Genomic DNA, 16,863 nt, shown 5'->3' with positions numbered 1-16,863 from the left:
GTTTCTAATGGTATGTAGTTTAATGAGTTTTATCATAAATTATTCTATTTTGTACTATACAGTTAAACAAGATATTCACAGCAGCCAAATTAATGTTGCTCTTAGAACTGTATCTTTTGTATTTACTGACTTCGACATCCACTATATTTGGGGATCTTTTAAGGTTGCACAGTGAATCAGAGAAAGATCCAAGAATCGAAGAAATCAGACTTTTTTGAAACTTTCCTGCATTATATGGCTCCCCAAACTATTCATTGTTATAATGCAAGTATTCTAAATTACTTGTAAAATCCAGAAAGGGGTAATCCTGAGTCCTCGAAACTAGGAAACATGTAACAGTTGCACTTTTTTGAGTTCCTATTTTCCCTTCCTCATAGATCGTTGAGCCAGACATTAACTATTGTAAATGGGCATGGTTTCATTGCCTTGGATTAGGGATGCTAGCGTCTAGTCGAGTAAATGATTAACCAATAAGCCTGAGCTTGTCAATTAATCCTATCAACTACACGCACTCCTTCCTCCTCGTTACCTCTGTATCAGAAGCAGCAAGTGTGGGGAGGCCAGAACCAGTGTCTGTGGGGCTCCCCATGAGCACCCAAACCCACGGAGCCACCTGCCTCCCCTCCCTTGCTGCCTCTCACAGAAATGGGGGGGGGAGTGAGGCAAGTGGGAGCTGGTGCTTGAGGGGCGGAGCTGACTTAAAAGCCAGCTTTCCCCCTCCCCCGGGCACTGTCTTGCAGAGCCGCCTCCCCCCTCTCCTATGCTGCTGTCTCTGTATCAGAGGCAGCAATGTGCGGTGGCAGGGGGCTCCCCGGGAGTGGGACCAGGAGTGCACTGGTTGCCGGCCCTGCCCCCAGGGACTATTGAGTAATGTGTAACTGCGAAGATTTTGTGTGGTTACATGATTATTGAATTAATCAATATCTGACATCCCTAACTTGAATAAAGGTAGGCCAACTTACATCAGCTGTGTATTTTTTTAGAATATATTTAAATGGGCATGTTGTTTACTCTCAAGATTATTGGGGGCTTATCCACATTGACAGCATTACAGTGGAGGTGCTGGAATGCTTAATGAAGATGCTACCTACACTAAAGGGAGAAGTACTTTCTGTTATCATGGGTACTCCACCTCCCCAAAGATGCTGTGTACTAGGTATGTCAGCATGTAGTCAACTATATAATTAATCAATAATCCTAGTCTTATTGGTTAATCTTGTTGACTACATGCATTTCCCATGGTGCCTCTGATAGGCTCCGCAGTGCTGCCTGTCTGCTGGGGACCAAGCAACATCCCTCAGAGCAGCCTCTGTCCATGGTGAGCCTGGGCCTGCCACGGGCAGAGGCTGCTTCGCGGCAGCAGCCCCTGTCCATGGGGGTTCAAGATCCCCTATGACAAAGGCTGCTGCCACCCCAAGTGACTGCCTCTGCATCAGAGGCAAAAGCAACCAGTCTGCAAGGAGAGCTGGTTTTTAAACTGTCTCCTCTTGCGGACCGGCTCCCCCTGCCACCCCACGCTGCTACCTTTGATAGGCAGCAGCACGAGGTGCAGGGGGATCCCTGGTAGTTGGGCCAGTAGAATAGTCATGTAACAGCTAAGATTTATGTGGTTACACAACTATTCAATTACCCAATATCTAAAATCCCTACTGTGTACATGGGGAGTTCAGTCAGTATAACTGTGTTACTTGGGGCAGTGGAAAATTCACACCCCTGAGCGACGTAGTTATGCTGCATAAGTTGATAGTATAGACTAGTGGTTCCCAACCTCTTTGAGTATACAAACCTCTTTTCAATCTATTAAAATTTCACAGTCCCCCCCCCGCCCCCCACACCCTCTTCCCTACGAGAGGGAAAAAAAGAAAAGAAAAGTAAGGAAAGAAAAAGAAAAGAAAAGACCCCCTGCAGTACTGTCGCGGACCACCAGAGATCCGTGGACCACAGGTTGGGAACCACTGGTATAGACCAAGTCTGAAACTACTATGGACTTTGAGTCAATATAACAAGGACCAAATTTAAGTCTGTCATCTAAATTTCAGAAGAGATCGTTGGGATTGTAAGTGCCCCTTTCAATATACAAATGCAGAAATCATAAATTTGACCCCCTGGTGTGTAGGTTGTGTGTGTGTGTATTGTGCTTGAAAAGTAATAGAGAATATTTACAATAAATCCCCAAAGGATTAGTCCTTTATGCCAATAGTTGAGGTGAAAGCTTTAGGGAAACTGATTAGTATTAAGTGGCGCAGTCCATCAATAAGTTTTGTGTGTTGTTTTTTTTTTCTCCACAGATTTCCTCGGAATGAAAATAGTTGGTGAGCTGCTACGAAGGTCAGGTGCCTTTTTTATGCGACGTTCGTTCGGTGGGAACAGGCTCTATTGGGCAGTTTTTGCTGAATATGTTAAAACAATGTTAAGGGTAAATAAATTACTGAACAATTTTTTTAAAAGTACATTTAAAGAATTAGTTGATCTTGCTGGTGCATGTGTTTATGAAATATACATTAGTGCAAAAAACTTTATTTAGTTAAATTGACTATAGACTGTTTTAGCGGTGTTGAATGAATGTAGGTTTAAGGGTGCATGGCTCCTATTTTAAAATAAATCTTTTTACAATGTAGAGAGAGCAAATGAAATACTGATTTTTTTTTTGCCTCCCTTTCCCCCCATCAACTTATTTTTTGTTTTGTTTTGAAGAATGGCTATGCCCCAATTGAATTTTTTCTCGAAGGAACTAGAAGCCGCACTTCAAAGACTTTGACTCCAAAGTTTGGTACGTTGCTTGAAAAAGTTAAAATCTTTATTTAATCTGGGGATTTTCACTAGAGTACCTTATTGTGTTTCTGGAGGTGGAAGGGAGAACCAAAACAGTAGAACATGGGAGAGATGGCAAGGTGGACCAACATCTTCAGTGACCATGTGTAGTTGCGTGGCATCTCTGTGGGCCAAATACAGAGGTAATATGGTCCTCCAGTAGGGATGTGTTAGTGCGTTTGTTTAAACGGTTAATCAATGAGCCTGGGCTCATTGGTTAACCCTCATGGTTACATGCAAGGCCTCCCCTGTTGCCTATGTGTCAGAGGCACCCAGGGGTGGGGAGCTGGTGCTCACAGGAAGCTGGTTTTTAAGCATGCTACCTGCCAGCACCAGCTCTGCACTGCTGCCTCTGATACAGTGCAGATAGGGGAGGCACCAGCTCCTACCTGCCCCTCAATGCTGCTGCCTCTGATATAGCAGCAGCAGTACAGGAGAGGGGAGCAGGTGGCTCCTTAAAAGTCGGCTCCCCATTCACACCAGCTCCCATGGAGCTGTCTTCCTCCCCACCTTGTGTGTAAACATGTAATTGCTGAAAATTTCACTGGTTAGATGTTTACAACCCCCCCTGCTTTTTAACATCTCTATCCTCCAGATGGCAAGACATCACACATCGTAATGCAGGTCTCCAGACCAGCCTACTCTACTAGTTAGTGTTGTGTTGTATGCTGCCTGACATGATGGGATCCTGAGGTGCGTGCTGATTGCACACAACATTGACTGTGGAAGCCGTGCACTGGCCTCTGCATCCAGTCGTAACTGAGGCTGCCAGATAGTACCGATATATAAATTATAAAAATGTACAAGATTCCTTAGCACCATTCCTTGCTCTTTCACAGCATCACTATGTGACCTGATGCACTTAACCTCTCCCTGCTTCCTATCTGCAAAATGGGTATAACAGTTATCTACCATCACAGAAGTATGACATTTAACTTACGTTTGTACAAATGTTGGGGAAGCACTGGATGGAAGATACTATGTGAATTCAAAGCAGTAGCAATGTTGTGTAAATACTGCTCAGATATTGGATTAAATGTAACATTTTCATGTGCATTGCTTTAAAGCACAGACAGAAATTTTGGCATATGCGTGCGTTTGCATAGTGTGAACACGTTGCATATCTTATTACATAGTTTTTGTGTATTGATTCACAACCAGATGACCCCTTTCAGTTGCAGTTCATCTTAATTTCCTTTCATTTCCAGAAGACCATAAATATGTTTTTCTCTCCCATCTATTTACAGGTCTTCTCAGTATTGTGATGGAGCCATTTTTTAAACGAGAAGTTTTTGACACCTACCTTGTTCCAATCAGCATCAGCTATGAGAGGATATTGGAAGAATCCCTCTATGCATATGAACTTCTAGGAGTCCCTAAGCCAAAAGAGTCTACATCTGTATGTAAATATGTTCAATAATAATGTAGTGTATCTGGCTCTCTATATATCCTTGTAATATCAACTCGCATTGCTTCCTCTCCACATTTCAGGGGTTGTTGAAAGCCAGAAAAATCCTCAGTGACAATTTTGGAAGCATACATGTGTATTTTGGGCAGCCTGTGTCGCTCAGAACATTGGCATCTGGGAGAATCAATCGGTGCCCTTATAACTTGGTCCCAAGGTACCAGAACATCTGCTCTCCTAATAGTTTGGATTCAAATCTATTGCTTACTTGTTCATTTTTGTTTTGTCTTTGACTCATATAAAAGAGTCATATAAGGCTGGGAATAGTATTTTTCTTTTCATCTCCATGGTGTCAGCAGGTCAGGTTCGTTCTTTCTCCTTCCTCTACTTGATCTGACTATTCATGCAGCTCAGTCTTGTTTCTCTTAAAGTCAGCGGTGGTGACTCAAGTGATGAGGTACTTCTGAAGAAGCTCATTATTTGATGCTTTATTTGTGAATATCATTGAGTGCCGTATTCAAGATTAGTCATATATGTGCCATGCTAGGCTCTTAAATCCAGAGCTCTGCCGTTGAGAGCTGTCAGTAAGTGAAGTGGGCTCAGTGGATGATCCTGTTGAGATACATGATGGTGTCTCCTGCAGTCAGAGGGCAGGTCCCAATGCTGGGGATGATTTTGCCAGTTTCTTGCACCCAGAAGCACAACACCTGCATCCTCCACAGGATTAAGCCTCTGATATGGTACATGACCTTGCTTAACCTTAAAAGTTAGGTATTTTCCCCCTGGGTATGTCTACACTACCCTCCTAGTTCGTACTAGGAGGGTAATGTAGGCATACCGCACTTGCAAGTGAAGCCCGGGATTTGAATTTCCCGGGCTTCATTTGCATAAGCGGGGCTCCGCCATTTTTAAATCCCCGCTTGTACGAACCCTGTGCCGCGCGGCTACACGCGGCACGAACTAGGTAGTTCGAACTAGGCTTCCTAGTTCGAACTACCGTTACTCCTCGTGGAATAACGGTAGTTCGAACTAGGAAGCCTAGTTCGAACTACCTAGTTCGTGCCGCGTGTAGCCGCGTGGCACAGGGTTCGAACGAGCGGGGATTTAAAAATGGCGGAGCCCCGCTTATGCAAATGAAGCCCGGGAAATTCAAATCCCGGGCTTCACTTGCAAGTGCGGTATGCCTACATTACCCTGCTAGTTCGAACTAGCGGGGTAGTGTAGACATACCCCCTGATTATCTTTATATAGGAAAAGCAGCCTTTATCTCAGGCTGTTTGGTAAAGGTCATGGATTCAGTATAGCTAGTTTCTATTTCAGTGTTTTAAGAGTTTCTAATACATTAAGGCCTTAACAGATTAACATTTAAACAAGTTTTTATTGGGGAAAAATTCTTTTAATAAATAAACACTATTTACCCACCTGTCAACTTCCCTTACAAATACATGTGCCATTGGAGATTTATAGGCACTTTTAACTGCAAACTTCTTGGGCAAAGGATGAAGGAATCCCCACAATAGTGCATAATACAAGTACTATCTTCACCATCTAGATCAAGAATAAGCAAAATACAGCCCGTGGGCCAGCCAGGAGCCTCAGGCAGGCTACCTGCATGCCCTGTCCCTGCACACTGCTCAAAAAAGTGGCTGCAGAGTTCTGTATGTCTTTGAACAGCTGCAAGCTTGGGGGAGAAGAGGTTTTGTATGCTGCCTCCACCCCCAGCACAACCCCATTGACTGGCTTCCAAGCAATGAAAGCTACTTGTTTGAAGAATAGACAGCACACAAAGTACCTCTTGCCCCTTCCCCTCAGGCTCGCAGCTATTCACAGATGCACATGGCCCTTGCAGCCAGTGCAGAGGCATGGAAGGCAGAGGGTCTGCCTGAGAAACCTGCTGGACTGCTGGCTGGAAGTCATCCAGGTAAGTCTCCCAGCCAGAGCCTGACTCTGGCACCCCAGCTCTTCCCTCACTCCACGCCTCTGCCCCACCACTCCATATAACCCAAATCCTCTGCCTTCCCTCCTGCACCCATACTCCCTTCCACATCCTGCACCCCAATCCCCAACCCTAGGTCACAACCCAAACCCCTGCACTCCCTCCCCAGACCTGCAGCCCAATGCCCCAGGTTACAACCCTCCCTGCTCTAGATCACAACCCAAACCCCTATACCCCCTCCTGCACCCCAGTCCACTGCCCCAGGTCATAACTGTCTACTTCACCCAAACTCCCTCCCAGACCCCACTGGGAAAGGACATACTGTGGCTGTGATGAGGAAAGTTTTTCTACTTTGCACAGGGCAGAAGGAACCTCAGGCCAACTCCTGTAAATTTACTGTGTTCTCTTTACAAACCAACTTTAACTTCAAGCATTTAGAGCAGTAATAGGTAACCTAGGCTAATGAAGGAACCACATGAGTGGCCCTCCATCTCATGGGCCGCAAGACCATGGTAACCAAAATGGTCTTCTGGGATAGTATAGTTTTACTAACTGCACTTGCATACCTAGAATGTGCGGGTTTTGCTGACTGAATCATAGCAGTGCTTTGATTAGATTCAGAGGGAGCACACGGTTTTCACAGTGAATGTTGTGTGCAATCAGCATGCACCTCACTTCACGTGCCCTTGGTTTACATGCATGTCACTTTAGTTATGTCAGTAAGAAAAAATAAATTGTGAATGGAGACCAGCAGAATCTGACAAGCCTGTGCTTGGGCAATGGTAAACAAAATGTCTCGCAGCCCACACAAGGAACCCCAATGGGCTCCATGCACCCTTGAGAAACAGCGTGAGCAGGGACTTAAGCAATCCCAGCTCACGCCACTCTGACTGCTGTGCCTCTGCCTTGGAAATGTAGCAAGAGACCTGCAAAAGTAGAGGTGGTGCAAAAGCAGTCCCCACTTGCCCAGGGTTCTCCACTTTGCCTCTGCCTTTTAAATGTGGTAAGAGCCAGGGGCAGCTCTTAGTACACTTAAAAGGCAGAGGCACAGCTGAGATAGTGAGTGCCCTACCCCAATTCTTATCGACCATTCAAGTGGTTGATGGAAATTCCGACTACTCAATTGGCTGGTTAATTGAAATTTAACATCCCTATCTATAGAGCAAGCAAATAATGCACATTATCAATATATTTTCATACTGTGTGGTATTTTTGGAATCTTCAATAAGGTGGAAGGTTTTGAATGATTTTTTTGGTAATATTAACAACACTATGTAATTCTTCTTATATCTGGAGGCTTTATTCATAATTTAGGTCTCATGACTTGCATGTATAGGTAGAATTGTCAAAGTGTGTTAGATGCTTTACTGTGCGTAAAATGGGCAGAAAAGTTTAGTTGTGAGAGAACATACATATGGGTACAATACAGGACTAATGGGATTAGGATATTACTTATCTGATGATGTACAGGTTCTTCTTGTATTGTATTATATTATATTGTTTTCCTTTCAGGCATCTTCCCCAAAGGCTATCTGAGGATATCCAGGAATTTGTTACTGATGTAGCCTACAAAATGGAGCTTCTACAGATAGAAAATATGGTTCTGAGCCCCTGGGTATTAATTGCTTCTGTCCTGCTTCAGAATTTGCCAGCCATAGATTTTGATGTTCTCGTTGAAAAGACACTTTGGCTGAAAGGCATAACGCAGGTGTTTGGGGGATTCTTCGAGTGGCCTGGTATGTAGAGAAAGTTATATTCCTTTCGCTAAGGAAAGTTACTTTGTGAAGTGAGTTTTATTTATGTTAAAGCTGTATGTAAGAAGGAGTTTTACTGAGTAAGTATTTGCCTATGGATTCTAGGATTCACTAAAAGCCAGGTGTAATGATAAGAGATTTGGACTGAAAGTCCAGTTGCATGGAGACGGAACATTGAGGTGAGAAGGGAGAGAAACCACAGTACAATTTATATTAAATTAGTGCTTAAATTTGCCTAACATTTTTTTTCTTTATACAAATCCTAACTTTTGAAAACCCAAGTCACAGAACATATCTGAGCTGCAACAGCAACTCTGTAGTTAGATATCCAGTGTAATACAATTGTCACCTGCAATCAAGAACCCTCCCAACACATGCACAAAAGATCACGTTACAACTTTGATTTTTATTTTTTTCTCCTATTCCATAGTTTTAGAGCTTTTATGCTTGCCACTGGGTTCTCTTTCCTGACCAATATTTTAAATGAAGCATTCTCTGTATTTAAACTGTCTTTAATGTGGCTTGTGATACTTCATATAGGGAGTCACTGAGAGCTATGCAAGCCAAGAAGATGAAGGTAATCCAGTCTCTTTCTTCAGTGTATAAGTAGTAATATACATACCTAAAGAAATTTAGTTTACATTTATATGAGGAAGATGATGTATACCCCTCAAATATATAAATTATAGTACAAACAGGTCTTTTCTCCTAGTGATCGTTTGTACATAATCAAAAGGAGGAATATTTCTATACATTGCAGGAAAGGAATAGACCTACTACAGTGTAACAAAACTTGGTAAATCACAAAATCATCTCTCTTCCCTACAGATGCTTGCAGTGTTGTAAGTAGGTCTGCATCTGCAAACCTGGTAAAAATAATGACTTGAATGGTGCATGTCCCTAACCAAGCCAATAGTCTTATTGCAGTGAAATGAATACTACAAATGTAGGCATTTTGAAGGGTTTTATTTAGCAAACATAAAGAATTGTTGTTTTAGTAGGGTTATAAGTAAGACCCTATTTGTATTGTAGGATAATTGTGACTGAGTTGCAGACAAGACATGGAAAAGTTGCAGAAAAGTAATAGACCTTTATTATTTGCAATAATTTGGAAAAGACAGAGTAGGCCTATTTGTTTAAGAAAAAATTGCTGGAACAATATAAACACTCAAGTATTATGCCTGCTATTTTTTAAATAATCCAGACATTTTGCTGCAACAGTAGTGAATGCGCAGGGCTGATAGGAGGGGATCATGACAGAGTGGCTAACAGAATTGTGTTGGAAGCCTAATGCTGTGGGATCTGCAATGTTTGTAATATTGGAATTTTAGCAGGGCCTTGTATATAAATAAAGATACAGTTCTGTCATGGAGATCAACGATTCCGTTATTTTCTGGGAGCTTTGTGACTTCTGGGCAAGGTTGCTGCAAGTATCAGCCCCAAGGCAGCAGCAGCTGCTGCTGAACAATGACCAGCCTCATGGCTGCCAGAGCTGTGGCCCTGAGCAGGCCAGAGCAGGAGCCAGGATTGAGTCAACCAGCATTCAGCCCATGCCTCAGAGGCAGCAGCTGGTCTGGAGCAGCTCCTGGCAGTGCACTGACTGTCCTTTCTCTCATTTTCTCTCATTTTCGCTCTCTCATTTTCTGCCCTTTTCCTGGGATATTTGGGGTATTTTTAGTAAAAGTCAGGGACAAGTCACAGTCTTCTATGAGTTCTTGTTTATTGCCTGTGACTTGTCCCTGACTTTTACTAAAAATACCCATGGCAGAATCTTAACCTTAGTTGTATGTATCATCTGGGTACCAACATACAGACATTTCCTTCTATATAAGCTCTCTAGTAAGTTTTGCTGCCACTTCTGCAAAGTGAAGCAAATACCTAGCCTCTCTCATCATGACTAGATGGTACCATAATGTAAATATTAAGCAATAACAATCTCTTCTGAAGTCCTTCCCTCCCTCCAAGGGCTGTAGTTCATCAAGAATAAAACAGATAATCTAAATTGCTGCAAAATGTCAAACCACAAATTCTTAGTTTCCTGCTCTTTCCTCCTCTCCCCCATCAGTTTATCCATAATCTGATGATACGGTATTCTGGATTCTGATAAATTCCTCTGCTAGGTGTTTGTATCTTTGAATGTCTTGGTTGCTTTTCAAAAGCTTTCAGACCTCCAGATGTGGTCTGAAATTCTGTGATCTGAAACACTCGATATATATATATATAGCCCATGGTACTGTGATGGTAACTAGGCATTTGCGCAGCACATCAGCAATATTTTTGGGGTCTGGTTTATGTGACTTGTGATTCTTCATATAAGGAGCCACCAAGAGCAAATTCCTGGAAACAGAACAGCAATCAAAAACAGTGATCCTAGCTTGGCCTGTTGTACTCATCCTCTGGTCCGGGTCTGCTAGGAGAAGTCTCTTTGGTCCTCCTAATGTCTGTAAATTTACTGTTAAAATAAGCAACCTATATTGTCAAACTGTAAGCCCAAGCATTTTAGGTTGGCCTGCTTTATGCTTACATTTGTTTACATAGCTATGTTTCTGGAGTATGAAAAATTATCATTCCCTAGTGATCCAATGATGCTAACCTAACCACCATTTCTAGTGTAGACACAGCGAGGGATGGAAGAATGTTTCCAACAGTGTAGCTCTTGTTGCTCTGTTCCTACAGCAACAGAAACCCCCCTTCCAGCTCTACTACAAGATTACGCCAGCATAGCCATGGTGATACAGCACTACTGGTATAACCACCCCAGCCCCCAAGGCATAGATAAGCCCTTGACATGGCTACACATGCGGTTTTTTAAATTTTGAGTTATTAATTTGAAGTAGTTAACATCTTTTTGTAAAAACTGGTTAGGACACTCCTTAAAAGTCTGTGGCTTGTAGTCTATATAAACCACATGGTGCTTCTCCAACCCAACCCCACCTTCAATTCCTAGTTGTTTCTTATTGGTCATACTAGCTGTTTGTAATACAGTAGACTTATTTATTGTTGAGATGTACCTGCATGTAAGAGAACCTATGTTATAGGACTGCAAAACAACTTACTTGCTTCACCATTTCTCACCATTTTTAGCAACTTCAGTGCAAAGGAACAAATGTACCCCTTCAGTGTCCTGTCAATAACATGCATGCAGTCCCATGATCGTACATTTTGCCTGTTCATGTTCAGTTGAAAGTTGTTGGATGTTCCCTGGCATGTTAATATATTCTGGCCCAACAAAGAATATTGTCTTAGTCTACATTGAGAATGTTTTGAAGCAGTTAATTTGATTATTTAATCAAATTACAATAAAATTTAAATAAATAACATAAATTTAATAAAATGTTACTTAATTTATTTTATTTATTAATTTATGAAATAAAAATAAATATTTTTTTATTATTTTATTTGAATAAAATAAAATAAAATTTAATCTAATTTAGTCAGATATTTTAATTCAAGTAGAATAACACAAGCTAAGCTTCATGAGTGGGAGAGACTCTGCATATGCTGTATACTTTTGGTCTCATACCACAAGTACTGGGCTGTACTTATCTTAATTTTTTTCCTATCTGCTATACTCTTAGCTTTGCAAACATTCCATTATGTTGTTGAATAGCATTCCCAGTAAACCTGTTTTTGAAAAAGTGTGCCAGCGTTATATCTTATGAAGCAAGTAGAACTTTGAGCTTGGGTATAGTCTGTTAACTCTCTAAGTAAGTGTGTTTACACAATAATGGTCCCATTTTTATTTCTTTTAGTTTAAATGTGAATGTGAGGGATCTTGTGGTGTGTGTAAATTAAGGAAAACTTTGTCAAGTTTCCTAGATCTGATTAATCTGATTCAAAGGTTACAGTATCAGAAGACTTCAAAACTATCCAAAGTTATTTAGCTGATTCACTATGAAAGACTGTTGTATCTAAGAAGCTTACTTCTCAATAGCTATTTTCTTTATACTTTGTAGCAGTAGTCTACTTAGTTAACCAGGCTTATTTGCTTAACCTATCCTTACATCACTGCTTCAAGGAAATTTTTCTGATCTAATGTTCTTACAGATTACAGATAAGCAGGTTCTTGAAAACTCTGCCCTCCCACCTCACCCCGCTCCCAACTAAACTGGCATAAGGGTTTAACTGCTAACTACTTACAAAGATGAGCCACTTGCAATTGGGGATGTAAACAACTAGTGACTCAGCTAGTTGCTATCCCCCTCCCCACTGCCTCTCTCAGAGAAAGGCAGCAAGGGGGAGGAGTAGGAGCTGGTGCTGGGGAGAGCCGGCTTAAAAGCCAGTTCCCCCCAGCACCATCTCCGGGGGGAGAGTAGCAGGGCTCTTGCTATATTTCAAAAGCAGAAGTGCTGTGGTAGTAGGGGGTGAGCAGTGGATTCAAGCAGTCCCTCGCTGGCCCCACGCTCCCTGCTTTTGAAATGTACAAGAGTCCCAAAGAGGGCTCTTGTACATTTCAAAAGCAAAGCCCACTGTTTGAGTCCCCTGCTGGCCCTGTGCTCCCCAGGGCGCTTCCACCTTTGAAATGTAGCAAGAGCTAGCAGGCTCTTGCTATATTTCAAAGACAGAGGTGCCCTTAACGACTGATCGAATAGTTGAAGCAAATTGCATTGACTATTCAATTAGTTGATTAATCTAAATTTAACATCTTTACTTGCAATGAGAGCAAGTCTCAAACCAAAATTCTCCTCTTAAATATTTATCCATCTGATTTTGGCGTGACTTTCTCTCCTTATGTGTGGAGAACTCCCATTGACAGTAATGTGGTATTGGCACATACAGCATGGAACAATATCTGATTTGAGGTTGCCCCTCAGATCTGTATGGTTAAATTTTGCTTTTAGTTTGGTGGGAATAGATGGGAATTAAGTGTAAATTTGCAGATCTAAAATAAATGTGGTGAACAAGGCAGTGAAATGTACTTGTTTAACAATGTAGTCCTATGCTCCTGATTAAAAGGTTCAGAAAATTAGTTACTCCCCTTTTAGTTGCAGAGAGAGGAGGAGACCACTTCATATTTCCTGTATGTGATAAGATCTATGTTGGGGTGGGCAATAATTTTTGATTGGGGAGGCTGCTCCAAAAATTTGGAAAGTGGTCAAGGGCCAAACTCTTCCATATCAATGGAGGAGGTGAGGGGTCTGGGATGGAGGTTGGGTGCAGAAGGGAGTTTGCAGTGAGGGATTGAAGTGCAGGAGATGGCGTGGGGTCAGGGAGGGAGTTTGGCTGTTGTGACCTGGGTTTGGGGACTAAGGTGCAGAGGTTTGGGTTCTGATCTTTGGCAAGATGGAGTTGTGATCTGGTGGAGGAGGGGTGTGGGCTGTGATTTAGGAAAAGAGGGGGCTGTAACTTGGGTCAGGGGACTGGGGTGCAAGGGTTTGGGTTTTGACCTGAGGCAGGGGATTGGGGTGCAGGATATGGGAGGTGATATGGGGGCAAAAGGTTTGGTTTATATGGGGGGGGGGCAAAAAGTTGGGGAGCCAGTGGCAGGCTCTGGCTGGGAGATTTACCTGCTTGACTCCCAATCAGCAGCCTTCTCAAGCAAACTGCCTGCTTACCCCATGCCTGCACGGGCTGCAGGTACCATGTGGTTTTTTAACAGCTACAATCCTTGGGGGAGGGGAAAGGATGCTTCGCAAGCTGCTTGTTGACAACAGGCAGCTCCCACTGGCCAGAAATGGACCAGTGGGATTGTGCTGGGGGCAGGAGCAGCACATGAAGGCTCACAGCTATTCAAACAGAACCTGACAGAAGCTTCTCTCAGCAGCATGCAGGGGCAGACAGGCAGTTTGCCTGAGCTGAGGCTCCCTGCTGTGTCCACAGGCTGGATCTGTCATCTCTGCAGAGCTGGATCCAGCCTGCAGAGGGTATTTTTCCCAGGCCTGCTCTAGGTTATAGTTTGAGGAATGCCTGAAATTATTCTCTACCTAGGCTTCTTCTGCCTCTTTTCCCAACATGGTTCATCCTGGAACAGTATTCTAAGTGTTCATAGAGGAAAAATTGTTCTAGGTTGAAAAAAAAAAAGTAATATACATTCTGTGCTTACTTTTTCCATTAGTGTTTGTCTGAGTTTTGTATCTTTTTACTAGATAATCTCTGTGCCAACAAAGCAGTCACATCCAGTCTTGCCTTGCACACCAACATTGTGAGCCTTGTCAATGGCCAGGTGGTTTTAAATGACATGGGAATGGAGGATGGAGCAACAGAAGAACTTATTTTTAAACAAGCCCTCTCCATCCTCATGTGTGGAGCATACCGGAACCAGTTGCTAAATGTGTTTGTGCGCCCATCTCTGGTAGCAGTAGCATTGCAGATGACGCAAAGTTTCAGAAAAGGTAATTTTGTAATATTAACATATTATAAAGGTCATTGGCTTGACTTTCAGAGGTAGTATGCCGTCAGAGTCCCTGCTGATCAGTGTTCCCTCTAAACTGTGTGGCAGCACAGCTTCACAGGTGATTAATCACCCCCCCCCAGTCAGTCAGCTCCATGCAGGGAGCCCTGAGCCTCTGACTGGGTGAGGATACTTAATCACGTATAAAGCTTTGATGCCATGCAGTTTAGAGGGAACACTGCTGCTGATGGTGCTGGGTGCTAATCAGATTGAGTATTTACACTAACATTCAGAATTGAGGCCCACTGGCATCAGATTTTGTAATTTTATTCTATTTTTGCAGCCTTTTTAATGCCCTGTTCACACTAGCACAAAACTAAGCCATTTTCACAGCCATGTTACAGCATTCCTCTGGGAGGGTTGCATCTACATACACTGAACCCGCAGGTTGAAATAAGATACGCAATTTGAGCTATGCAAAATAAACTGCTATTCCAGAATGTGCCTTAACCCTCATGGAACGAGGGTTACAGGGACATTGGAATAGCAAGCACATTATTTCAAAATCTATTTTGAAATAGCAGGCTGGTTCAAAAGATGTGGAATAACTATTTCAGGATACCTCTGGTCCAGATGTATCCAGAATGACAGCCGATGTTTATGCAAGTTATTAAGTCATGGGATGAGATAATGTGAATCTCTTGATTCCTGAGATTATTTATACATTACTGATCTGCAACATATTACTGACTTGAAAGCAGATACTCTGCAGGCATTTTTCTTGTTGCCTTAGAGGACCGACTTCTGCAAACAAACAGTGTACATAGTTTTCCACATTCCCGGCTGTGTCACATGGAACAGTATTTGAAACAACCTACTTCTTTAGTAGGGTCGGAATGCTATTTAGTATGGTTATAGATAGGGATGTTAAATTTAGATTCATCAAATAGTCAATGGGATTTCCATCGACTATTCAATTAGTCTACAAGGGCGCCTCTGCCTTTGAACTGTAGCAAGTTCTAATAGAGGCAGCAAGGGGGAGAAAGCGACTAGTTGCATCACTAGTCAACTATCCGATAAGCTTTTGCTTATTGGATAGTCGACTAGTCTCTTACATCACTAGTTATAGAATAGCTTAGTATGGACATAGACATCTCAACAGCCAGAATAAGCTAAGAGTGTGTACATATACTCTAGTACTACGTGCATCCTAGATTTATTCCCAGAGGCTACGTCTAGACAACGGAGCTATTTCAGGATACCAGTAGTATCCTGAAATAGCAATTCCACATCTTTAAATGCATCTTATTTCGAAATATATTTTGAAATAACTGGCACGCTATTCTGGTGTCCCTGTAATACTTGTTCCATGAGGGTTAAGGGATTTGTTGAAATAGTGCTTTATTTTGAAATTAAATTTCGAAATAAACGATTTCAAAATTATCTTGAAATAAGCTATGCAGTTTGTGTAGTGCAAATTGCATAGCTTATTTTAAGGTAAGGGTGCTGTGTAGACACACCCAAAGAGTGTAGTTACTTCTAAAGTTCTCTCTCCACTGACAAAAGCAAGAAGAAAAATACTGTATCAGTCAGTATTTTCCATTGTTTAGCATTTGCAATAGCATTCTTTAAACAGAAAATACTTGGTTTGACAAAGGTTACTGTATGTTCAGGGGGGCTGCAGAAATATAATAAACTTTTTCCTTTTGTAAAATTAGTTGCATGAAGTATATAGATGATACTATTTCAAGTTGAATCACTTTGTGTACATGCTCATATTTTTTGTCCAAACATTTGTGTTAATAGTGCCCTGTTAGAAGTTTCCTCTTACACTGAGGAGTCCTGTGGTACCTTACTAACTGATTTATTTGTGCATGTTTTCATGGGCAAAACTCTACTTTGTCAGATTTGTCTCAAAAGCTTATGCCCAAATAAATCTGTTAGTCTTTAAGGTGCCACAGGACTCCTCATTGTTCTTGTGGATACACGCTATTACAGCTACCCCTCTGATACCTCTTACACTGAAGGCTTCCCTCCTCCCCTTATTTTACAAATGATTTAAATAAACAATATATACTTAACCTTATATCTTTCTTCTTCCCCCTACCCAGAGGAAATCTATAACTGCTTCAACTTCTTGCGGAACATGTTTTCTGATGAGTTCATCTTTTTCCCTGGCATTGCACTGAAGGTAAACCCTTCCTATGAAAATAAATAAGGGTGCATACACTTTTATCTGCTTACATGATGGATTAGCTGTAGGAGTCTCCTTAATGGGAGTTTTGAGACAAAATTCTTCAAACTTGCAATTTGTCAGATCTCAACTAAGCAAGAATGAGACTGATCAATACATGGGAAGAACATCTGAAAGAAAAAACAAGTGTAGGTCATTCAGTGAATGACCAGTTCTACCATAAAATTTGCAACAGTTTTTCTGCATAGCATTAAAGAGCTTGTGCTGCTTTCAGGTGAGGTATAAAACTACTGATCCCTTGTGAGTTGTGAAAGAAACTGTGATGGTGGAGGAGGGACAAGTGTTTTTGGTTTTTGTTTCTCATGAGCGTAAGCTGTGTTAATCCTGATGGTCTGGTTAATTCCAGTGTGCAATGCTTGCATTTGCCTACCC

The 16,863-nt window shown here is 42.0% G+C and overlaps 1 protein-coding gene across 2 annotated transcripts in view; it reads left to right on the top strand.

Annotated features, from left to right (window-relative positions):
- The window catches only part of GNPAT (glyceronephosphate O-acyltransferase), a 46,902-nt gene that overhangs the window by 22,109 nt on the left and 7,930 nt on the right, over window positions 1-16,863 (top strand). For both annotated transcript variants that reach the window (XM_075924704.2, XM_075924703.2), the window contains exons 5-11: window positions 2,289-2,416; window positions 2,695-2,770; window positions 4,059-4,210; window positions 4,303-4,433; window positions 7,665-7,888; window positions 13,993-14,238; window positions 16,349-16,428. In XM_075924704.2, coding sequence (XP_075780819.1) covers window positions 2,289-2,416; window positions 2,695-2,770; window positions 4,059-4,210; window positions 4,303-4,433; window positions 7,665-7,888; window positions 13,993-14,238; window positions 16,349-16,428 — 1,037 coding nt within the window. The remainder of the gene's footprint in view (window positions 1-2,288; window positions 2,417-2,694; window positions 2,771-4,058; window positions 4,211-4,302; window positions 4,434-7,664; window positions 7,889-13,992; window positions 14,239-16,348; window positions 16,429-16,863) is intronic.

This window comes from Pelodiscus sinensis, chromosome 3, assembly GCF_052426305.1.
Source record: "Pelodiscus sinensis isolate ZL-2025 chromosome 3, ASM5242630v1, whole genome shotgun sequence".
Lineage (NCBI taxonomy): Eukaryota > Metazoa > Chordata > Testudines > Trionychidae > Pelodiscus > Pelodiscus sinensis.
This window is presented reverse-complemented; position numbering and strand designations above follow the sequence as displayed.